Below are 21,347 nucleotides of genomic sequence, written 5' to 3' on the forward strand. Positions count from 1 at the left end.
CATTGAAACAATAAAAACAGTCATTTTAGGATGCATCAGGTAGGAAGCAAACAGGGAGAGTGCAGAGCCTGAGACGCCCATCCCCTCGAGGGTGGAGAGGAGGATCTAGTGGTACACCGTGTCAAACGCCGCAGACAGGTCCAGGAGAATCAGGACAGAGGAGAGAGAGTTTGCTCTCGCGATGTGAAGCGACCGCAAGGAGGGCTGTCTCTGTCGAGTGACCCACCTTGAACCCGGACTGGTGGGAGTCCAAGGCTGTTCTGGTGGAGATAAGAAGACAGTTGGTTAGAAATGTCAAGTGTTGGTTTCTCAGGGGTTATGTGCTGGGCTATTTCTTGGCCAGTTGCAGTGATTTCCTGGACTTGTCCAGGCTAGCTGCTTCTCCCTTTTTCAACACGTCATTCCAGGGTTCTGCAACATTTTTGATAAAATGTGCTGTTTATAAATGTTCTTGTTAATCAGTTTACAATATCAACATTAAGATCAACATCTGTCAGATGTGTACTCTGTCTCTCACACTCCCAGAGCTGCGAAGTGAGGTGGTGGTACTGGCCTGCTAATTTCCCCGAAATGGAAATACTCTCTTGTCTCTGTTCCACAGTTCTCCCCGTCCTCTTTCGAATTTCATGCTGTTTCTGTCACTTATCCAGTCAAGCTCACCATTGCCTTGGTGAGTTCCTGGAGGAGCTCGACATTAGTCTCGCACTTCCATGACGATGGCTTCGCACTCATCCTGCTCGGCGACTTCAACATCCAGACTGATAAGCTCGAACTTTTCTATCCTTCCTCTCTTCCTTTGACCTTTACGACTCCTCTTCTCCTCCTACCCACAAGGCCGGCAACCAGCTGGATCTTATCTTCACTAGACACTGTTCTACTGCTAACCTCTCTGACCACTATTTCATGTCCTACTCTCTCCTCTCCCCCCTTACTTCCTCCACCTACCCACATGGTTTCTACCCGTAGTCATCTCCGCTCCCTCTCCCCTGCTGATCTTTCCTGTTTTACCTCTTCTCTCCCTGACCCTGAATCATTCTCTCTCCTATCCCCTGATACTGCGACTGATCTTCTCCTCTCTACATTTTCCTCTTCTTTGGACAACATCTGTCCCTTCACCTCTAGGCCTGCACGGCCAACTCCACTGGCTGTCGGACTCAGTGCATACTGATAGACGGAGCCTAAGAGAGGGTGAGCGTAAATTCTCCCGGAGGACCTTCTTAACTTCCAATTTCTTCTTTCCACTTTTTCCTCCTCTCTATCTACTGCTAAAGCTGCTTTCTTTTGCTCTAAAATCCTAACTTCTCCTTCCAGTCCTAAAAAACTCTTCGAAACTTTCTCTTCACTCCAACCCCCTCCTCCTACTTCCTCCCTTCTCCCTGATGATTTCGCCAACTTCTTCGATAAGAAGGTAAACGATATCAGATCCTCCTTCTCTCAGCCCCCCTCTCCCTGTCCACCCTCTCCCTCTCTACCCTCTCCAGCTCTTCCCCCTCCCCTCTCCATGCCCCATTTTACCCTATCTTGCTCCCCTCTCCCCTAACGAGGTCCTCAACCTTGTTACATCTAACCACCACGTGCTCCCTTGACCCGATCCCCTCCCCTCTTCTTCAGTCTATTGCGACTGAACTCCTTCCTTTCCTCACCCACCTCATCAACACATCTCTTGCTTCAGGATGCTTTCCCACGGCTTTCAAGACTGCCAGAGTCAACACCCTTCTGAAGAAACCATCACTTGACCCCTCTGATGTCAAGAACTTCAGACCGGTTTCTCTTCTACCCTTTCTATCCAAAACACTTGAACGTGCTGTCTTTAACTTTATACTTTGTGGTCCCCAAGGTGACATTTTTCTTGGCAAAAGTGCTAAACACAGCCGCAATCAATTTACAAACAATACGCAGTCAAAGACACAGTCATAGATTACATACAAAGACCAAAAAAAGTAAAATACTGTACATGCCTTGTGAGATAAATAACTATACATAAATATGTATTCTATAAATGAGGAAAGCAATCTTAAAACAATTAAAGCCATAAAATCAAAACAAAATAGTTTAGTAATAAGGATTTAACGAGAAAGTAACACTGTCAGTAAGCCTTAGAGGTGCAGCCATGGGGAACCCGTTTTCAATGTGCATGTTACGTGCCGTGTTGTGCTTGTGCTCTGCTTACCCTCAGTGTCCTCTCGGGTGCCGCCCAGTTCCTGGATGCCAGCTGCCAGGTGATCGAACGTGGCTGCGCTCAATCACTGATCAGTGCTATGGTGGATAAAAGGAGAGGAGCTCCAGAAGGACAAACCCTTGGGCCAAAACCGCAGCAGTGAAGCTGTATGTGTGGACGCGTGTTGCTGTAGGATCGGTGGATCACCCCGGTTACAGCCGTGTGGGCTGTTGTCGTCGTGCTTGTCAACTAGTGTCGCTCCCTTGTTATAAGAGAGTTGTTTTCTTTCATTCTCTCTTTCCCCTGGAAATTAACATTGTTACTCCCCGCATCCCTTCGACGCCAAACGGGGAACGTAACAGTGCACAAAACCAGATCTATTTGAAATGCAACAGATGTGGGCTGTGAATCACAGGTCTAGAACCAGGAAAATACAGGATCCTCCATTTTTGGAGCCAAACCTATAGTATGGACTCAAAGTCAGCATATCTCTGTCCCTGCTGTTTTGATTTTGATATTTTTTTAGTTTTGATCGCTGTCTGTTAATTCCCAAGAATGTATATACAGTACTTTAGAAGCATAAAGCTTGTTAGTAACCGTATTACAAAAACACAAACTAACAGAGAAATTACATTTTAGAGAGGTATAATTAAAAGCTTTCTTCCCGTGAAGCCGACAGACATGATTTATCATTATTACGTCAGGCCTGATCCAATGGTGGCAGTTCAGCCACAAACCACAGCTGTAACTTTTAATCAAAGAAATGTCTTTATTCTCTTCAACTCAGTGTGCATTTGCTGCTAAGCGTCTCTCTGTGCTCTCTGCTGCGTGTCTTACTACCCTCCAATGAAGCCCACAGCTACCACTTAGCCTGTCCAGAGAAGTGGAATATCTATCAGTATTATGAGACCAAACCTTTGATCAAAGGATTTGGGATTATCAAGGACTTGCAATTTAGAGTTAAAAAGAGGCAGTTGATAGGTTGAACTGCTAAAACCGTTTCAGCTGACAAAGTAGATAAGGCTCAAGAGGAGGGCTGGGAAGAAATACACAATACCGATTCCATAGTGAGTGTGTGTGTGCCCCTTGAGCCATTTCAGCAATAAGGCAGACTGCCTCTGCTATTCCCCATTTAACATCCCAACGTCCTCCAGCAGTCAAAATGAGTCATTTACATGAAGATTTACTCTAACTGTAATTGGTAGGAAACCTTATTAAGATCCAGATGATGTGCCTTTCTTTTCAGCTATTGCCCAAACAAGACCTCTTGCTGATCTTATAAATATCCACAGAGATCAAAGACACTGTTAAAAGAGCTTAGAGACATACAAAGCACCCTCACTTTTCTTAATGCCACATTTGAAGGCATAGTAAGAGGCATCTCGACAACTGTCGCCAGGCGGGATGGAAGTATGAAAAAAGCAGTATTCTTATTTATTTTATGTCTCAAACTATTTAAACAGGAAAGAAATGCAAATGTGTGGATGTGTATGATGTGGTTAATTAGGGCTCTTAAGGCTCTGCTAGGGGGCGGGCTGCTGTTCCATCACAGAAAAGCTGGAAGGGAAGGGGATGTAAGTGGAAAGAAGAGACAAGCAAAACAGTCTCTTTGCTAAGCCTCACCCTTAGTAACTGTTGCTATGCATGTCAGGCCTCAACGTCATACGATTTTCTCTCCAATTTTAGTGGTTATGCGCATGCGTTGCGTCGTGTCTGCTTCTCCGCTCCCCTTTTTTCATATGTTTTAAACTAGGTATACAATGTCAGCCAACATGTACCAGACTGTCACGGGAGTTCCAGATCAGGACCCAATAGCAAGACCACAGGAGACAGAATCTAGTATAACAGATTTTATTTCACCAAAAATAAAGGACAGGAATGGCTGTGTGGAGCCCATGGTCCGACACAGGGTGCAGGCCGGATCGACGGTGTGATTCCCGTGGATCGACAGCGGAGGGCAGGCAGATCGACGGTGTGAAGTCCCTTGGAACACAACGGAGGGCACAGGGGATTCCCAGACCGGCAGACACCGGAGGCAGGCGCTCAAGGCAGAAGACGATACGGGGTTGAAGCGGGTGAAAGACGGTACAAACTAACAACCCCAGACTGCAGGACCAGGGTTGATATGGTGCCAGGGGAATGATTAGTGGGATCTGAGTCTGGTGTGTCAGCCTGCGGGAGGTAATCGGCTGGAGTGTCCGCAGCTGTGCACTCATCAGGGGTGTGGCCATGGGAGGTGTCTGGAGGCAGAGGAAAAACACAGAGCACATGGCACACAATAACAAACAGGGGAATGACAAAACACACGAGAGGAGATCAGGGGAAACAGAGGTAACACACAACGGGTAAGACAGGGATCCTGACACAGACCTTTTAAGATTAATGTTCCCACGTGACCGATAGAATCACAGAGCTGGAAGGAAGAATAACCACACTCTAGATCCAGGATGCCGAGAAGCTCATGGACACCATCATCTTCGGTCCAGCACAAACCGACACAACCAGCGACCGTGTGCATGATGCCACCGCTTCCTGTCCTGCTGCCACCTCCCCTCCGGTCAGTCCCTGAGGATTCCTGGCTACGGCTCGGAGCTAAGCCTAAAGCCCTGGTCAGCTCCACTCCATCCCATTACGAGCCTTGGTTCCTGGTCCGTGCTCACAGCAACTGGCGAGGGAGGCATTCTTCTCCTACCCCTAATCACTTCAACGTCCAGCTGGAGAATAAATACGACATCCTTGCCCTCCACGACTTCTCTAGGGACTCTCAGCCTCCTCCACCATCCCACCTGTCGCCTTGTGGGTCCCACAGCCCCGGGTCCCCCGAGATCCCTAAACCAGCCATTCCCGAGCCCTCCTCTCGCACCAGGACTTGCCGCTCTATACCGCTCTTTACACCAGCACTGCGGCGAGCTACTTGCCTCCTCAATCCACACGCATAATGTTATCTCCTCGTCCACATCTTTCTCCTGTTCCTGTCCCTGCCGGGCCACAGCTTTTTTTACCCAGTCCCCAGAGCTCCAAACCCCAGAGTCCCAGTCCACAGAGAAACTCCAGCAGTCTGGTCGTCCCCCAGAGTGCTTCTGTCTGTCTGGTCGTTTTACTGGTTGTCCCCCGGAACGCTTCTAACTTATCCCCGGGCCATGAGTCTGGGCTTCCCTGCTTCACCCCCCCCCCCCCCCCACTCATTCTGCAGCTCCGTCGCCGATTTGGTCCAGACCCTTTTACCATATTTGGAATTCTTGGGGAAAAGACTTTTCCCCCAACACTTACATTGGGAAAGAGATGTCTGTAAATCAGTAAATCAGCAGATATTTTTTTTGGTGAATCAATATCAAATTTTAGAAAATCAAATTTTGAGGGTTTGGATTTAAAATGTATTTTTTGTATAGATTTTTAATCGACTTTTCTATAGTAACTCAAGGTTTATGAAAATAATTATTCATCGTTTTACTTGTCTTTTCAACTGAAAAACACTGGTTAAATACCAGTGGCGGACCGTGCATTTTATACCTGGGCCTGCACTACTGTCCTGCAGCTGAAACACAGCTACGGTTATTATTTATTTCGTGTAAAAATGAAGCTCAACACCTATAAATACACTAACTGCAGAGTGCAGATATATGAATATGCCGAGAGTATGTCTCCTCTCTGCTCTGACTGCAGCTGGGACTGCTGCACGTGTAGCCGCCTGTGAGTGCTTTGGGGCGGCTCACAGCAGCACCCGCTGCTCGTTCACAACAGTGCAGAACGGTACGTGCTTTCACGTCAGAGTCAAAACACCACAAATGTCTCCAACAACACCAGAAAAAGTTGCTAGATTTGTCGCTAGTAGCTTTTCAAAAGTCGCCATGAGGGTTTGGAAAGTCGCCAGATTTAGCGAGAAAGTCGCCAAGTTGGCAACACTGGCACCAGCTAAATATGTCCCCAGAGCAACATTGGACGTAACAATAGTTCCTATCACCTATAAAACCAAACAAAAATCCATCTTCATAAAAACAAGTTTACAAATAATAATATATAAACAAGCATATCAGATGAAAAATTAAATCTGATTGGATAAAAGCTCCCCTTAAAACAAGCTGCACTGGAAGCAGAGCAACTGAGGAAGACAGTAACTGTGCAATGAGAAAATAAGCTAATGGGAAAAAAAATAATACATGTAGTGTGTTTATTAAATTATAAAATAGCTATAACTTTGTGATTCTGTCTAGGCCAGAAGAGAAGGCCTTGTTGGCCCTGACGGCCCACCACTGTTAAATACACTACCAAATAAATTAATACAATTTGAATATGCAAATTAATTTGCTGTCTTGACCTAAAATTGTTCTTATTTTTCTTGGTGTATAACCTGTGTTAATGATTAATATAAAAAGTACTTTCTTCATGATTTTTATGAGCCACACTAAAAATAGCTAAATGATCGTAGATATCAGTATAAAGAATACAGTTGTTGGAGTCCCAATCAAAGAAGTTTGGAAAAAGATGTACAATAATTGTTGCAGATCCTAGCTGCCATATGAATTAAGGGATGAAAACAATTGAATACATCGTGTTTAAGAATTCTCGACTTTGTGGATGATTTTCTTCCTTAAAAATAGATCGATATTAAAATCACCTTTTGAGATAACAAACTTAACTCTTTTGATAAAAGTTTGAGAACGTCAACAACTGTTGATTCACATAGCCATGTTTCAGTCAAAGCTACAATGGAAAATGTATGTTCCGGGCATGAAAGATAATGGGTCAAATTATCATAATTATTGGATAAACTCCTTACATTCAGATGAAAAACAGAAAGTGTTTTGGGTGAAACAGGATGTGGTTAACTTTGGCATGTTTATGATCTTTTTCTTCATAATGTTTATCTGTCTAATCTATGCAAAAAGGTAAATACATTTAAATCAGGATGATTTATTCTTGAACCTTTGTCATTAGATAGAAGTTTTGTCTATAACATACAGTGATTTGCCATCATTTTTGGCAGGTCCAATTAACACACTCTTCTGCATTAGGAAAATCCATAGGTGTACATCTTGGGTGATAGCCACATTCATATTCTGAAAGTGTTCTTATTGCATGCACTGCTAAAATACAGAACGTACACAGACAGATTCCAAATTAATATATGGGCATGTTATCAAATCATTTATAAAGAGCATGGTTGGTGAACAATGAGGCGATAATTGTGTACATATGCAATTTGTCGCATGCTTCCTTATGTTTAGGCCTCAACTCCATTCGTTTCTGTCTCACATTGTCTTCATTGATGAAGAACCTTCATTCAAGTTTTTGTTTCTCTTTTTAAAATTCCCTCTTATAATTGAATCTGAGCAGCTTCATCACAATTGACCTTGACCTTTTGCTTGGCTTATTTTGACTCCATAGTGGACACAGTTGTCGAGATAAAAATGCCCGTTAACATTCAAACATTTGACAATTAAAACTAGACCAAAAGTTAATTAAAACCTTCTGGCTCAGAGCACCCCAAAATCAAATGCGGAAAATAGCATGATTATTAGCCAGTAGTGTGGACACGGCCACTTTTTTTTTTGGATGAAATAGCAACGTGTGGACAACAACATCATATAAATCACTTATTATAAACTCCAAAGACAACTATAGGCTACTCATATAAGTATAACAATATCGTGGCATAAAAGCACCAAATCCGGGCCAGAAATCGGCGCTATGAGTACAGTAAATCAATGTTTGTACCCTCATGCTAACAGCTACCCAGTCATACAAAGCATGTAATAGCATTAGCACACGTGGAGGAACACGTAACTAACTTCTGTTTTACGATCCGTACAAACACTAAACCGTTGTGTGTGATCAAACGTACCTTCATGCTGAACTTCGCCGAAAAAAATCGTGGGTATGCGCCCAAGTTTTATGAAAATATGGATAATAACGTCGCGGAATTTCCGTTCCAAAGCTGTAGTCATTGCTGCCAACTGCATACTGTTGACTTCCGACTTGTTTCCAGAATAAGAGCGGTCAAGGGGGCTTGGGCGAGTGGTCAGAGTGCCTGCGACCGGAAATTTCCGCCGGGGTACACGCGTCATTTCTGGCAACTTTATTGCATGAAATCTTTTGACGATCACCACCAAAGTTGGCATGGCTCTTCCTCAGACTGTGACGCGTCGAAGGAGGGGTTGTTTTTGGAAATCGACCGAGGATAGGCTGAGTTCCAGCCACAGACACACACATGAAATGAGAAAATCCTACAGATGACAGCCAAAACTGGCTCTGATGATGTTATGAATATGAATATGATTCCTATTATCTGTATTTGGATGTAGTGAATCATATGAGTGATAAAGAAAGTGAAATATATAGTTATATAGTGTATAAAAGTACAATGTAAGAGCTGCAACAGCTGGTTCGAAAATGATGACCTCGCCTGACCCCTTTGTAATAAAACCTCTTATTATTCACTTTATTCCACTCTAACCATTTTGTAATAACTACTGATCAGTTATGCTATGACTTGGGAAAGTTTTTAGGGATCATACTGCATTATTTCAATAACCTTTTATCACTGAAAGTGCATTTTTTCCAGGCGGAGCTGAATGTTTTCAATTTCAGCTGTGTAATCTCTTATTTTTCTATATTAACCAGTAACATATACAAAATCTATATGTATATCAACACATCTCACAAGTGTTACCAGTATTCTAGCATCAAAATTATTAAAATAGACCTTGTAGTTTGGGTAGTGTACTCAAAGGAGTAGGAGTATGCAATTTTCGAGCAGGGGGCTAAAAACAGGCCTAGTAGTTAAAAGGCTGATTAATTGAATTAGCTTTGCTGGTTTGTGGTCATAAATTGAAGTCAAGGGATCACCAAAGTTATTACAATTTTGCTCAGGTGACCTTGAATATCAGTTCACTGCAATCAATCCAATAGTTGAGAGATTTAACTGTGAAGAACATATATTTAACTCAAAAATATGCATTACTAGAAAACAAAATGCTTTGGCAAGAATAATGGTAGTTAGCTTGTAAGCCAGGCATGCTAACATTTGAAGCTGACGATAACGCAGACAAATGCAATGTGTAATCTGTTTCTTGTACATTTGCTCTTGTATTTTTGTGACACTGGACATACAACCGCTCCATGCACTTGGTGAAGCTAGATATTCACAGGGGAGAGACAGGCCACTGGACTTTCGCTGCTGCTAACTTTCGGCAGCGAAGTCACACCAAAAATGACTGGATCCGGTTTACAATCAAAAAGTATTTAATAAACAAGAGAAGCAAGAACAGTTGCAAACTGAATTACTCTTTCGATATCAATATGTCCCGCAGGGCAGAGTCCTCACACGCCCCACCCAATAGACCAGCCCAGCTAGTCAACTATAGAGTGGTAACGGCGCAAACTGAAGAAAAAACCCTCTGGAACTATCCTATATTTAAAAGTCTCTGTCCGAAAGTTCAAATGTCCAGTATCAGCCTCTGTGATTGGCCGAAATTCAATAGCCCCCTCCTGGCTTCGGGCAGTTATCAGCTCAGTCTGACCAAATAGCAACTGGTACTGGCGGGCGGTTCCTCCGGCCTGCTGATTAGCCTCTATGGCTGGGAGGGCCCACACGCAGGGGGGACAGCGTCTCTCTGCGTTCCTCCTGGTCGCCCGATTGCAGCGAGACCGAGACGCCCCGTCTCCCCCAGGTGTCCCACCACGGAGCCCGTTGACTGGTAGCCGGCTCCCCTGGCGAGCCTTCCCCTTCGCATAACAGGCCGGCCTCCGGAAACACAATTACTCAAACCCTACCAACATCATCTCCCACCCCAATGCTCGCTTAGCCCACATGTCGGCCCCCTCAGGGGGCTTGCGCGGCGGCGTACAAACACTTCCAGCGCACGCGACGGGGCCGGACCTCCGCCCCCCGTCGGTGTAGTTTGGCTACCTGGTTGATCCTGCCAGTAGCATATGCTTGTCTTGTTGTTGTCTTGTCTTGCTTGTCTTGTTTTAATATTTAGTCAACTAAAATGTGCGTCACATCCTATTACATCGCCGTCAAGCGCCTTCCCCTGCAGGTGGCTCGTTGTGATTGCAGACTCCCGCCCTCGGTAAGGTTATCAATGGATAAATCCAAAAAAAGAGAACTCCTGGAAGAAAATAGAGAATTTAATTCAGCGTGGACGTATTTATTTGCTTTCACTGCCAACAACGCTGGCTTACCTGTATGCTTAATATGTGGCGAGAAATTAGCAAACAACAAAAAATGTAATGTTGAAAGACACTTTCAGACCAAACACAGCATTTGCTGAAAAATATCAAGCTGGAGATGCGCGAAAAAGAGCGATTTCTGAACTGCTGCAGAAAACTGGGCAAAGTAAATATACTTTCGCAAAGTGGATCAAGTCTCCAAACTCAACTACTGCTGCTAGTTTTGTGGCAGCTCATGAGATAGTAAGGCGTGGAAAGCCGTTCACAGATGGAGAATACATGAAAGAATCGTTCATTAAAGTATCTGAGCATCTATTCTCGGACTTCAAAAACAAAGGGGAAATTGTTCAAAAAATCAGAGATATGCCTCTCTCTGCAAAGACTGTTAAGGAGAGGGCCATTAAAATGGCAACAAACATCACCAGTCAGCAAATTGAGGATATCAATTGAGCTGCAGCATTCTCAATCGCCTGCGATGAGTCAAGAGATGTAAACGACATTGAGCAGACAACACTGTTATGCAGATACAGTATATGAACTCTGATGGGCCGCAGGAAGAAATCATTCAATTAATACCGCTAAAAGGGCAAACACGAGGGGAGGATATTTGTGAGGCTGTTGTGAATTGTTTAAAAGCTAAAGAAATAAACACGACCCGCTTGGTCCCAGTGGCTACTGATGGGGCACCCAGTATGAGAGGAGCACAGAAGGGATTTGTGACTTTACTTCAGAAGTCACTGGATCGAAAGCTGCTGTCGTTTCACTGCATCTTACACCAAGAAGCACTGTGCGCTCAAACATTTCCCCCGGAATGTATGGAGGTGATGAATCTTGTTATTTAGATAGTGAACAAAATAATGGCCATGGGGTTAAACCACCGACAGTTCTGTTCGTTGTTGGAAGAGGTGGACAGCGCATATTCAGATAACAAAGCATAACAAAGTCCGGTGGCTGTCCAGGGGAGATGCTAAAACGGTTTGCTCCTTGCTTGGAACATGTGAAAACCTTCCTGGAAAGCAAAGACCTCACCTATCCTGAGCTGGGAGATCCAGATTGGCTGGAAAAGTTGCACTTCATGGTAGATATGACAAGTCACTTAAACATGCTGAACAAAAGTATCCAGGGAAAGGGAGGCACGGCTCTGCAGATGCTGGAGGATGTTTTGGCGTTTGAGCGCAAGATGACTGTTTGCCAGAGATGTACAGAGCGGCACGCTCTCTCACTTCCCCTCCCTGATAGAGTTCAGAGAAAAAAAATACTCATATAAATTGTGAGTATTTACAGGATGCAATTATCGAAATGCAAACTGCATTTGGGAAAAGATTCAGCGAGTTCAGGGAGGAAAAAAGCACATTATCCTTCCCCGTCACACCCCTGGACATCGACCCATCCCAGCTGAACATGTCTGCATTCCTGGGAGTAAGTCAACCTGATCTGGAAATCGAACTCGCGGACATAGCTGATAAAGACTTATGGGTGTCCAAGTTCAAAAGCCTGACAGCTGATCTTGAAGATGTCGCCCGTCAGAAGGCCGTCCTCGCTAGAGAGCACAAATGGAGCGATATTGAAAACCTCCCCAAACCCGACAAACTTGTGTTTGAAACATGGAATGCCATTCCCGACACTTACATGAACATGAAGACGTATGCATTTGGAGTCCTGTCCATCTTTGGATCAACGTACTTATGCGAGCAGATTTTCTCAAGCATGAACTACATCAAATCTAAATATCGCTCCCGCCTCACAGATTACAGCCTGCAGTCCTGTGTGACGCTCAAAGTCACATCTTACAGCCCTGACATAGAGAAACTCTGCAGCGATGTTCAGAAACAAAAATCACATTAAACAGGTGAGAACACTATCATTTAATAGGCTATTATCTTAGAGAAAAATATTTATTTTAGATCCTGAACTGATGTAGTTGTGTTTTTATGTTCAGGCGCGACGGTTGATGGCTGTACGTGGCTGAGGAAAAAAAGAAGAGGATGACAGCGCACTGAAATGGACTTTAGTCCTACTTTAATACAAACTGGCCTATTTGTTACGTTTACTCCTTTTAAGATATTAGGCTGCAGCTTTGTTATATTTATTTCAACGTTATTTTATTTATTTTCCACAAACATGTTGAGGGCCCAAATAGACTTGAATTGTTCCTTGTTTGATTCACTTCTGCAGCTATATGTTATATTTATTTCTAAGTTATTTCACAACTATGGGGAGGACTCAAGGCCTGCATAGTTATGTGTTTAATTGACCTCAATGTAGGCCTACACATGCTAGTGTATTTTTTTTCTCCTCTTCATAAAAGTTTAAATAGCAATAAAATGTCAATAATTATCTTTATTCTTGTTCTATTATTTCATAAATACAACAAACTATAGTTTTTGTATTGTAGCGTTAGACATTCCTGCAGCTATCTTCGTTATTACAGTCACCAAGTGGTTAGCTAGTAGCTCCTAGTAGCTAGCATTCACGGGAGAAAAAGGGCAGACTACCATCATCTCTTTGGTCTGGGAACTCACTGACCGTTTATTCTGCGCATGCGCACAACAGCACCCCAGTGCACACAGGTATACATCCTCCCACGTGACATCACTGCACAGGCCACTCAACATGGCTTTGCTACTCATATAAGGAATATGCTCAACACTCCCACTCAAAGACATGTGTATAGCTCTCTATGGTGGTAAATAAAAACCAAAAATACATAACTCCAAAATAAAACATTTTGCATACTGGCAGTGTTCTAAAAACTTCAAAAACATTTACATCTGTCAGTTCACATTACTCACCAAACAAATACCCCTTGAAACTCTCAAACTTATTCTTTGTCACTGGCTTGGTAAGAACATCAGCTACCATGTTTGCAGTAGGACAGTATTCTATAGATATTTTCCCTTCTGCGTGTGCAGACCGTATAAAGTGATACTTTATATCTATGTGTTTGCTTCTCTGTCTGCATACTGGGTTCTTAGATAAAGCTATCGCCCCCTGGTTGTCCTCATATATCTTGACTGGTACATGCTGGTTACTACTATCTATTCCTCTAAGTAGTTGTACAAGGTACATACTCTCTTGAGTAGTGGCTGCAAGTGCCATATACTCTGCTTCGCAGGTGGATAATGCCACCGTTGGCTGTTTCCTACTCTTCCACGATATAACTGGACCATTCTCAGTTAAGCTGAAACAGTATCCACTTGTGCTCCTCCTATCATCCTTACCGGCTGCCCAATCAGCATCACTATATCCCTCCAGCTGTAGTAGGCTTTCCTCACATTTCTGGTAGTGTAGTTCTTGATCTATAGTACCCTTTAAGTACCTCAGTATGTGTTTTGCTGTAGCCCAATGCTGTTGCTTTGGTTCTGCTAGGTACTGAGATAGTTTACTCACAACCCAGCTCAGGTCAGGTCTGGTACATGTCATAATGTATATCAAGCTACCTACTATCTCTCTATATCCTGTCGAATCGATAACTTCACCCTCACTGTCAAAATTTAACTTTTGCTCACATGGGGTGGATCTCGGTTTGCATTCGGACATTCCAAATTTCGCTAATATTTTCTCTGTGTCTCTTTTGAGTCATTTTGATCTCTCCCTCACTCTGTCTGAAATCGATACCTAGGAAGTGTTTAAGTGGACCCATATCTTTCATCTTAAACCTTCTCTTCAACATTTCTTTTACATCACTGAGTAAGGTGTTGTTACTCGCTGCTATGATTAAGTCATCTACCCACACTAACAGAATCACTTTCTCGTTCTCAGATTTTCTGCTGTAGACACAATGATCAGCATCATTTTGCACAAAACCATTCTCTGTAAGGTGATCATGCAGTAACATGTTCCAGTTCCGCCCGGACTGTTTTAAACCATACAATGACTTGTTGAGTTTACACACTAAGTGTTCCCCTGTTTTTGACTTGATCTCAAAACCTTCCGGTTGCTCCATATATACCTCACAGTCTATTGGAGCATGGAGGTAAGCAGTCTTCACATCCATTTGGTGTAGGGTAAGATCCTCCTGTACAGCCACCTGCATTAATGCTCGTACAGAGGTCATGTTGGCTGTCGGTGAAAAAGTCTCTTTATAATCAATCCCTTCCACTTGACTATACCCCTTTGCGACATATCTGGCTTTACAAGTCTCAGATCCATCTGGGCTCTCTTTCACTGCATATACCCAGCGACCTCCCACTGCTTGTTTGCCTCTTGGCAGTGGGGCCAGAGTGAAAGTATTATTCTCTGTCAAAGAGTTCATCTCCTCTTTCATCGCGTCAGCCCACATTTTTGACTTCTTAGAGTCCATTGCCTCTTTAAGTGATTTAGGTACATCATAAGCCACTCTGTAGAAATAATCTACATTTTCACTTTCGTCATTATTACGCTCAGCTTTACACTGGTACTCCTTTAAGTATTCTGGAGCCTTTCTCTGTCTCATAGGGTATCTCTTTTCTCCCTCTTCTCTCTGAGTACTATCTGTCTGGGTCGGACCTGCCTCAGCAGTCTCCTCAACATTTGACTCTTTACTCTCCTTAGGCTGTCCCTGACCCTGGTTGACTATCTTCGGTGGTGTATCTCTTTTCTCAATATCTTCCCCCATGTCACAATCTGTCTGAGTCTGGCTATCTGCGCTACCTTTGGTGAGGAATTTCACCAGCCTAAGTTTGAGGACTTTTCCTGTCTCGGGATAATACACGTTATATGCTGGACTATATTTGTCATAGCCTACAAGGATCCCCTTTTTGCATCTAGAATCCAGCTTATTCTTATCCTGCTGATATACGTAGCATTCAGAGCCAAATATCTTCATGTTAGATAGGTTAGGTGTTTTTCCTGTGAAAACACGGTAAGGTGTCTGCTCTAGCCGCGGATTTGAGCTGCTGTCTGTACAGCATATGTCCATAATTGCTTTGAGGTTACTCTCCAATAGCATGCATCGAGACATCTCGAATAAGGTTCTCCAACCTCTTTCGGCAGTTCCATTCTGATGAGGTGAGTAGGGTGCACTCTTCTCATGCCTTATCAAGTTACTCCTAAGTAAAGACTGGAACTCCTGCCCGGTAAACTCTGTGCCGTTATCAGACCTTATGCACTTTATCTTTCCATATGGAGCTACATCTGCTATGAATTTTTCTGTAGCTTTTGTCGTGTCACTTTGCTTTAATAAAGTACGGAAAAATCATCCCACTGTAATCATCAGTAAATGCTATTGCATATCTGTATCCATCTTTATCTGCTGGTTCTATCGGACCGCATAGGTCTGTGTGTACTAGCTCTAATACGGTTGTAGCTTTAGCGTCTGCCTGTCTGTTTCTGCTTTGTGTAAACTTGCCCTGTGTGCATATTTCACAGTTTTGGTTGGACTTGTCATGTTTCCCTTTTATAGACATCCCTTCAACCACCTTTTCTAATTTTGCAACATCATCAAAATTACAATGACCAAGTATCCTATGCCACGTTTGAATGTCATGACAACCATACACTTCATCAACATTTTCATCCTCTACAGTGCTAAGGTAATACAGCCTACCATACACGTCCATTTTGAACATGGTACCATCCTTGTGGACCAGCCAGTCATTACCGTCCTTGAAGCGGACCTCAGCTCCGTTGGCTGTCGCTGCTTTGACTGAAAAGATGTTTTGTGGAAACTATGGGATGTAGAGTGCTTGCTTGAGCCTCGTTTTCACCTGTCGTCCCTCGCTGTCCAGCAAGTAGACTTCGGCGTCTCCCCTCATCTTCGCCATCCCGCTCACCTTGGATCCGTCAGCGATCTCGATCATGTGGTCCTCGGGTCTGAAGCTCTTGTCAACTGTTTTGAACTTTGTGGCGTCGTTGATCATGTGTGTTGTGGCGCCGCAGTCGACCATGAGACCCTTCTTGTTTCCTCTTTGTGCAGGACAGTCACTCATCCTGAAACAGAAAGATGTATGCTCTGCCTCTGTCTCTCCATCAGCTTTCTTCACATGGTCACGGCCTTGTCCTCGGCTGCGTCCCCTTCCTCGCTGTGGTGTGTCCCATTTTCGTTCCTCTCTTCTCACATGGTAACTGTCAGGACATGCCCTGGCCATGTGTCCCTTTTTACCGCACGTGTAACACTCGACATCATCCATGTCCATTTTCTTCCCTCTTCCTCTTCCTCGTGACCTCGTTGCCCCGCTAGTCTTCATCACGTTGTCTTCTTCAACATTCACATCACTTTTCCCATATTTTTCAGTACTCTCGTAACTTCGCAGTTTTGTTTTAAACTCGCCGAACGGTACAGTGTCACTTGTCTGAGTGATGTACACGATGAATGGCTTGTATGAATCAGGTAGTCCTTTTACTACCATAGCCATCTGAAGCCCATCACTAATATGCTCCTCTGCTCGAATAATATAGTCCGTGACCGTTTCATTGCTAGCCTTATGGAGCGAGGAAAGTTCACAATACAAACTCACAACGCGGGGTTTGTCCTTTCCCGCATAGTGCTCGCAAAGAATATTCAGTGCTTTTCTTCCGTCACGTTTCGCGTCCCTCATTACCAATGACAAACTCTTGTTGTCTAGACATTGCACTAGTTCTGCATATGCCTCACCGTTCTTTTCCTCGTCTTCCGCGAGAGCTTCTTCGTCATCCTCAGCTATCTCCGGGTCTTCCGAGATAACTTCTCTGAGGCGACGTAACTCCATGTGCGCGAGGAACCTCGTTTCCCAGAGCTCGTAATTTTTCTCATCACCGTCGAATAAAAGTCTGAACCACCTTTGGCCTGATTGACTGGGCCCATAACCTGTAGCGTTAGACATTCCTGCAGCTATCTTCGTTATTACAGTCACCAAAGTGGTTAGCTAGTAGCTCCTAGTAGCTAGCATTCACGGGAGGAAAAGGGCAGACAACCATCATCTCTTTGGTCTGGGAACTCACTGACCGTTTATTCTGCGCATGCACACAACAGCACCCCAGTGCACACAGGCATACATCCTCCCACGTGACATCACTGCACAGGCCACTCAACATGGCTTTGCTACTCATATAAGGAATATGCTCAACATGTATATATAATATAGCCATATATAAAACTTATATAAGCTGATATCGAATAGCTTTTGCGGCTCCAGACAAATTTTATTTGGTGGAAAATAGAGCAAAATGGCTCTTTGGACAGTAAAGGTTGCTGACCCCTGGGCTAGATGTTGCTTTGGTGCGTCTCTCTCCAAGTAGCTTGCAAGGTTCTGGCTCGGGCCTAACTCAACCCACGGGGGGTAGTAGTCCTGCTGGTCCAGGAATGCAGCGGGCTCCGGGACGCGAAGGTTAACTCCTTCCGCGGCCTGGCGGTCTTGGCGGCTGTCCGTGTCTCTTAGGCACCTGCGGGATTCAGAGACTGGTCCTTCCCAACAACCTACTGGTGGCTGTAGTCCCGTTGGTCCAGGGGCATTGTGCTCGTCGGGTCTCAGGCCGTGGGGGTTAACCCCTTCTGCGGCCTGGGCGAGCGTATGTGCCTCTTCGGTGCTTGCGGGGCTCTGAGCGGGTGCCTGTGGAGGACTTAGGGTCACCCCATAGAGCTGGCTCAACACCAGTGTCGAATATACGAGAAAGTAGCCTTGGAAGAGCCTGCCTGTCAGGCTCTCTGAAGCGAAGACTTGTTTCCCCTGAAAAGGGAGGTAACGCAGAACAATACTCTGAGGATAGGGCCCAGAGTATAAGTGGTGTTACTAACCGTCTTGGCCACTTGTTGGTAGACGAGAATAGTGCGCCCTCAAGCCCGAAACCCACCGGTGGCAGTAGGGTGGGGAGGCCTTCTGTATGGTCCAGAAGGACAGGCTAGGGTTAGGGTTAACCCTAACCTGAACCCGGAGAAAGAGAGAGCCTTAAGAAGAGCACACGATTCAATACACGGAAGGAGAAAGACTCGTTCGAGGTGCAAGAACCCTGGCCACCATCATGCCAATCGGATGAAAGGTGTGCTGGTTCAAGTCAAGCGGAGTCTTCTACCAGGGTAAACACGGTCGCACTTGGGATTAGCGGGTTCGAACACTCAAGCGAGCAGTTATCCCGGCCTGTTCTAGTCACCTGTGAAGACAAATCGGCCGACTTGGTGAGTAGCGGGGCAGTTGCGAGGGTGTTCTGCACGCCGGCTGCTGAGCTGAGTGGTGCTTGTGGAGTGTTGTCGGCTTCGGTTGTGCGTCCTGCGAGTTCTCTCGCGGGGGCGTATGGCCTTGAGGCTGGTCAATGGGTTTGTCTACCGGCGTATGGCCTTGAGGCTGGTCAATGGGTTTGTCTACCGGCCATCTAAACACTCTGGAGTGTACCAGCAGCGGGTTCAAATGTGACTACTGTGATAGGTCCTTTGGCTCGCTTAGAGGAGTCTCCCAGCATGAGCGTGCGAACCACATGAGTGCCTATCTTGGTAAGGTGGCCTGGAGCAAGCATCAGCGTGACAGCACTGCGATTGTGCTATGGTCGGAAGAGGAGGTCGGAAAGGTGAAACTGGCAAGCCAAGGAAAACTGTCTAGAGATAAATGTGTCGCTCTGGCGGTCCTACTTGGTACGGGTAAGTCGGCGGAACAGGTTAGAAGTAAGTGCAGACGGTTGCACCTGGTCTTTCTCAGACAGGATAAGAGTCCTCGGCCGACAAGCATAAATACCAACGGGGAAAGAACAGCCCCAGCTACACCACCGCTAGTCAACGGCAAGCAAATCTTTGATGAGATAGTGGCATCTGGGGAAGACGGTGGGGCCGAGGGATCCTCTGATCTCCGAGTCATGGAAGAGGATTGCTCTCAGGGAGTAGTCTCGTCTGTAGCTTCCGCTATGGTCCGAGAGATAGGTCGATAAGCAAAGACTCGTTACTCGAAAAACCAAAGCCAAATTGGACGCCCTCCCATAATGGGAAACAGGTATAGAAGGTGTATCTTACGGAGATCCCAGTAAGCTCGCAAAAGTCCTCCAGTATTGCAATATTAGCCACCATGCCTTCCCAAGAACTGCTCAGCATTACAAGATCATCTGCAAAAGCCATCGCAGTAATGGACTTCCGAACCGCAGTGAAGCCGAATCTGGGGGCTGAAGGCTGCATTCGTCGGCTGCATTTGAAGGAGTCTTCAACAAACATGCGAAATGGGACAGCCTAGTCGCCGCACTGTGACACAACCGGTCTACGAATGCAGCCCCTGAATTGAGACACAGCTAGTGTTTGGTTTAAGTCGTCCGGACTCCTCCTGCTCTCTTGGTCATCTGTCCAGCTCCTCTGCGGCCACTTCCTGTCCATGGTGATGTCTCTAGATCTCAACTTATTCCCTTATATGGTATCTGAAGCCTGTCCTCAAGAATTCCTCTCTCAGCCTCATGGCTCAAAACACTATCTACATGTGACTATACTTTTAGTTTAATACATTCAATGATTATGTTTTAAGACCTCTACAAGTAAACTTATTGCAGACATATAATATCCTATATAAGTAAACACACTGTAAACATATAATACATTCCATAAGTAAATATATTGTGACATTTTAACATTTATATATTGTGACACTTTTATTCACCACTAGGGGTGCAATTAATCCTACTAATAATGCTTTTAATACTTAAATTCTTCACACACTTCACGCAAAGCTTGACGTACCTACAGTTCTTGCGAAGCTATGATTGGACTGTTGAACCTGGAAGAAATACATCAGTCTCCTGCGAGGATCTTTTAGCAAAACTATGGTGCAACTGATGATGCACCATTTCTTCAAAACCGGTTTTGTTTGGACGTGCATGTGATGACGCTTGGCAAAAGGAATGCCTGTTGTTTTTCAGTCAGACGGCTGATGATATGGATTAGCTATGAGTCTGTCTCTCTCTCGTCCCATCTTTCTCTCTCTCACACACACACACACACACACCTCTGTTTTCTCCCTGCCTTCTTCACATCCATTCACATGTGTCCCTCTGGCTCAGCTCGCCAGTGTGGATTATAGCTCTCTCACGGCTATCATGATTTTACACAAACAACATTTGTCAGCTCATTTATCACTGTTCCCCCCCGGTTGTCCTCTCTCGTCTATTCATCTACTCTCTATTTCTGCATCCCTGCCTCCAAGGTGAAAATGCATGTTACCTTCACAACTAAAAATATCCCCCAAAAGTTGACATTTGCGCAAATCCGCAAATGTCAACTGATGACATAACTGATGCTTGACTTTCTTGGTAATTATACGGGACGAGATATCCTTGTAGAGAAGACTGATGTGTTTTTATTAGTGCTGGGCAAGTTAACATGTTATTATCGCGTTAACGCATTAATTAATTAACGCCTACAATTATTTTATCGCGTGTTAACGCATTTCTTTTTTAATTATTATTTTGAAACTCCGTTGCTCACTGGCAGCGGTGGAGGAAGTCTTCGGCAAACTATGTTGGATGCAGCGTGTGGGAGACGTATAGATAAACAAAAGTAAGACAAGCTAACAAATGCTACAGAGAAGTGGATAGCTACAAACTGCAGCCGATTAGTATTGTGGAAATGTCGGTCTGAGGAACATTCTCAAGGTGCGTTCGTGTCGCGTTTGGTGTGAACGCACCTTTAGGATCGCAACGAATGACGGCACGGCACGTATGAGCCTCCCTCAAGACGCACCATCACAAGAAGAATACACGAGTTGTATGAAAAGGAGAAGACTACAAAAGCGAAGGCATTACAACGTGCACCAGCTGTTGCTCTCACTGGAGACTACTGGACATCGCTGGGTAACCATAATTACCTCGGAGTTACAGTGCATTATATTGATGAACAGGGAGCTGCATTCACATGCTCCGACCATGAAAACAGAAGACAGACATTTTGCTGAAACGTGCATGGAACATTTTATTCATGTTGCACAGCAGTGGAACGTTTCAAATAAAGTCAACACACTGAGCACAGTGCAAGAAATATAACTGCTACTGTGTAAAGAGAATACTGCTGTTAAAAAGCATCTTATTTGTTTAAAGTGTTTGCAAACCAAATGTTATTGCCCTTTTGTTCATATAGCAGTACTTTTAAAATAAAAGTCGG

General features: G+C 44.6%; 1 protein-coding gene across 1 annotated transcript; it reads right to left on the reverse strand.

The window, feature by feature from the left end:
* Positions 1–13,114: 13,114 nt before the first annotated feature.
* LOC142962431 (uncharacterized) lies at positions 13,115–14,458 on the reverse strand. The gene has a single exon (XM_076103311.1). It carries the CDS (start codon positions 13,868–13,870, stop codon positions 13,115–13,117), a length of 756 nt encoding a protein of 251 aa, XP_075959426.1. The 5' UTR covers positions 13,871–14,458.
* Positions 14,459–21,347: the final 6,889 nt, after the last annotated feature.

The sequence above is a fragment of the Anarhichas minor genome, unplaced genomic scaffold (genome assembly GCF_050575085.1).
Source record: "Anarhichas minor isolate MPS153535 unplaced genomic scaffold, ASM5057508v1 ptg000001l, whole genome shotgun sequence".
Lineage (NCBI taxonomy): Eukaryota > Metazoa > Chordata > Actinopteri > Perciformes > Anarhichadidae > Anarhichas > Anarhichas minor.

Excerpts from the sequence above, each read along its gene's own strand:
- LOC142962431 (XM_076103311.1), bottom strand. The coding sequence starts at position 13,870 with ATGTCCGAATGCAAACCGAGATCCACCCCATGTGAGCAAAAGTTAAAT.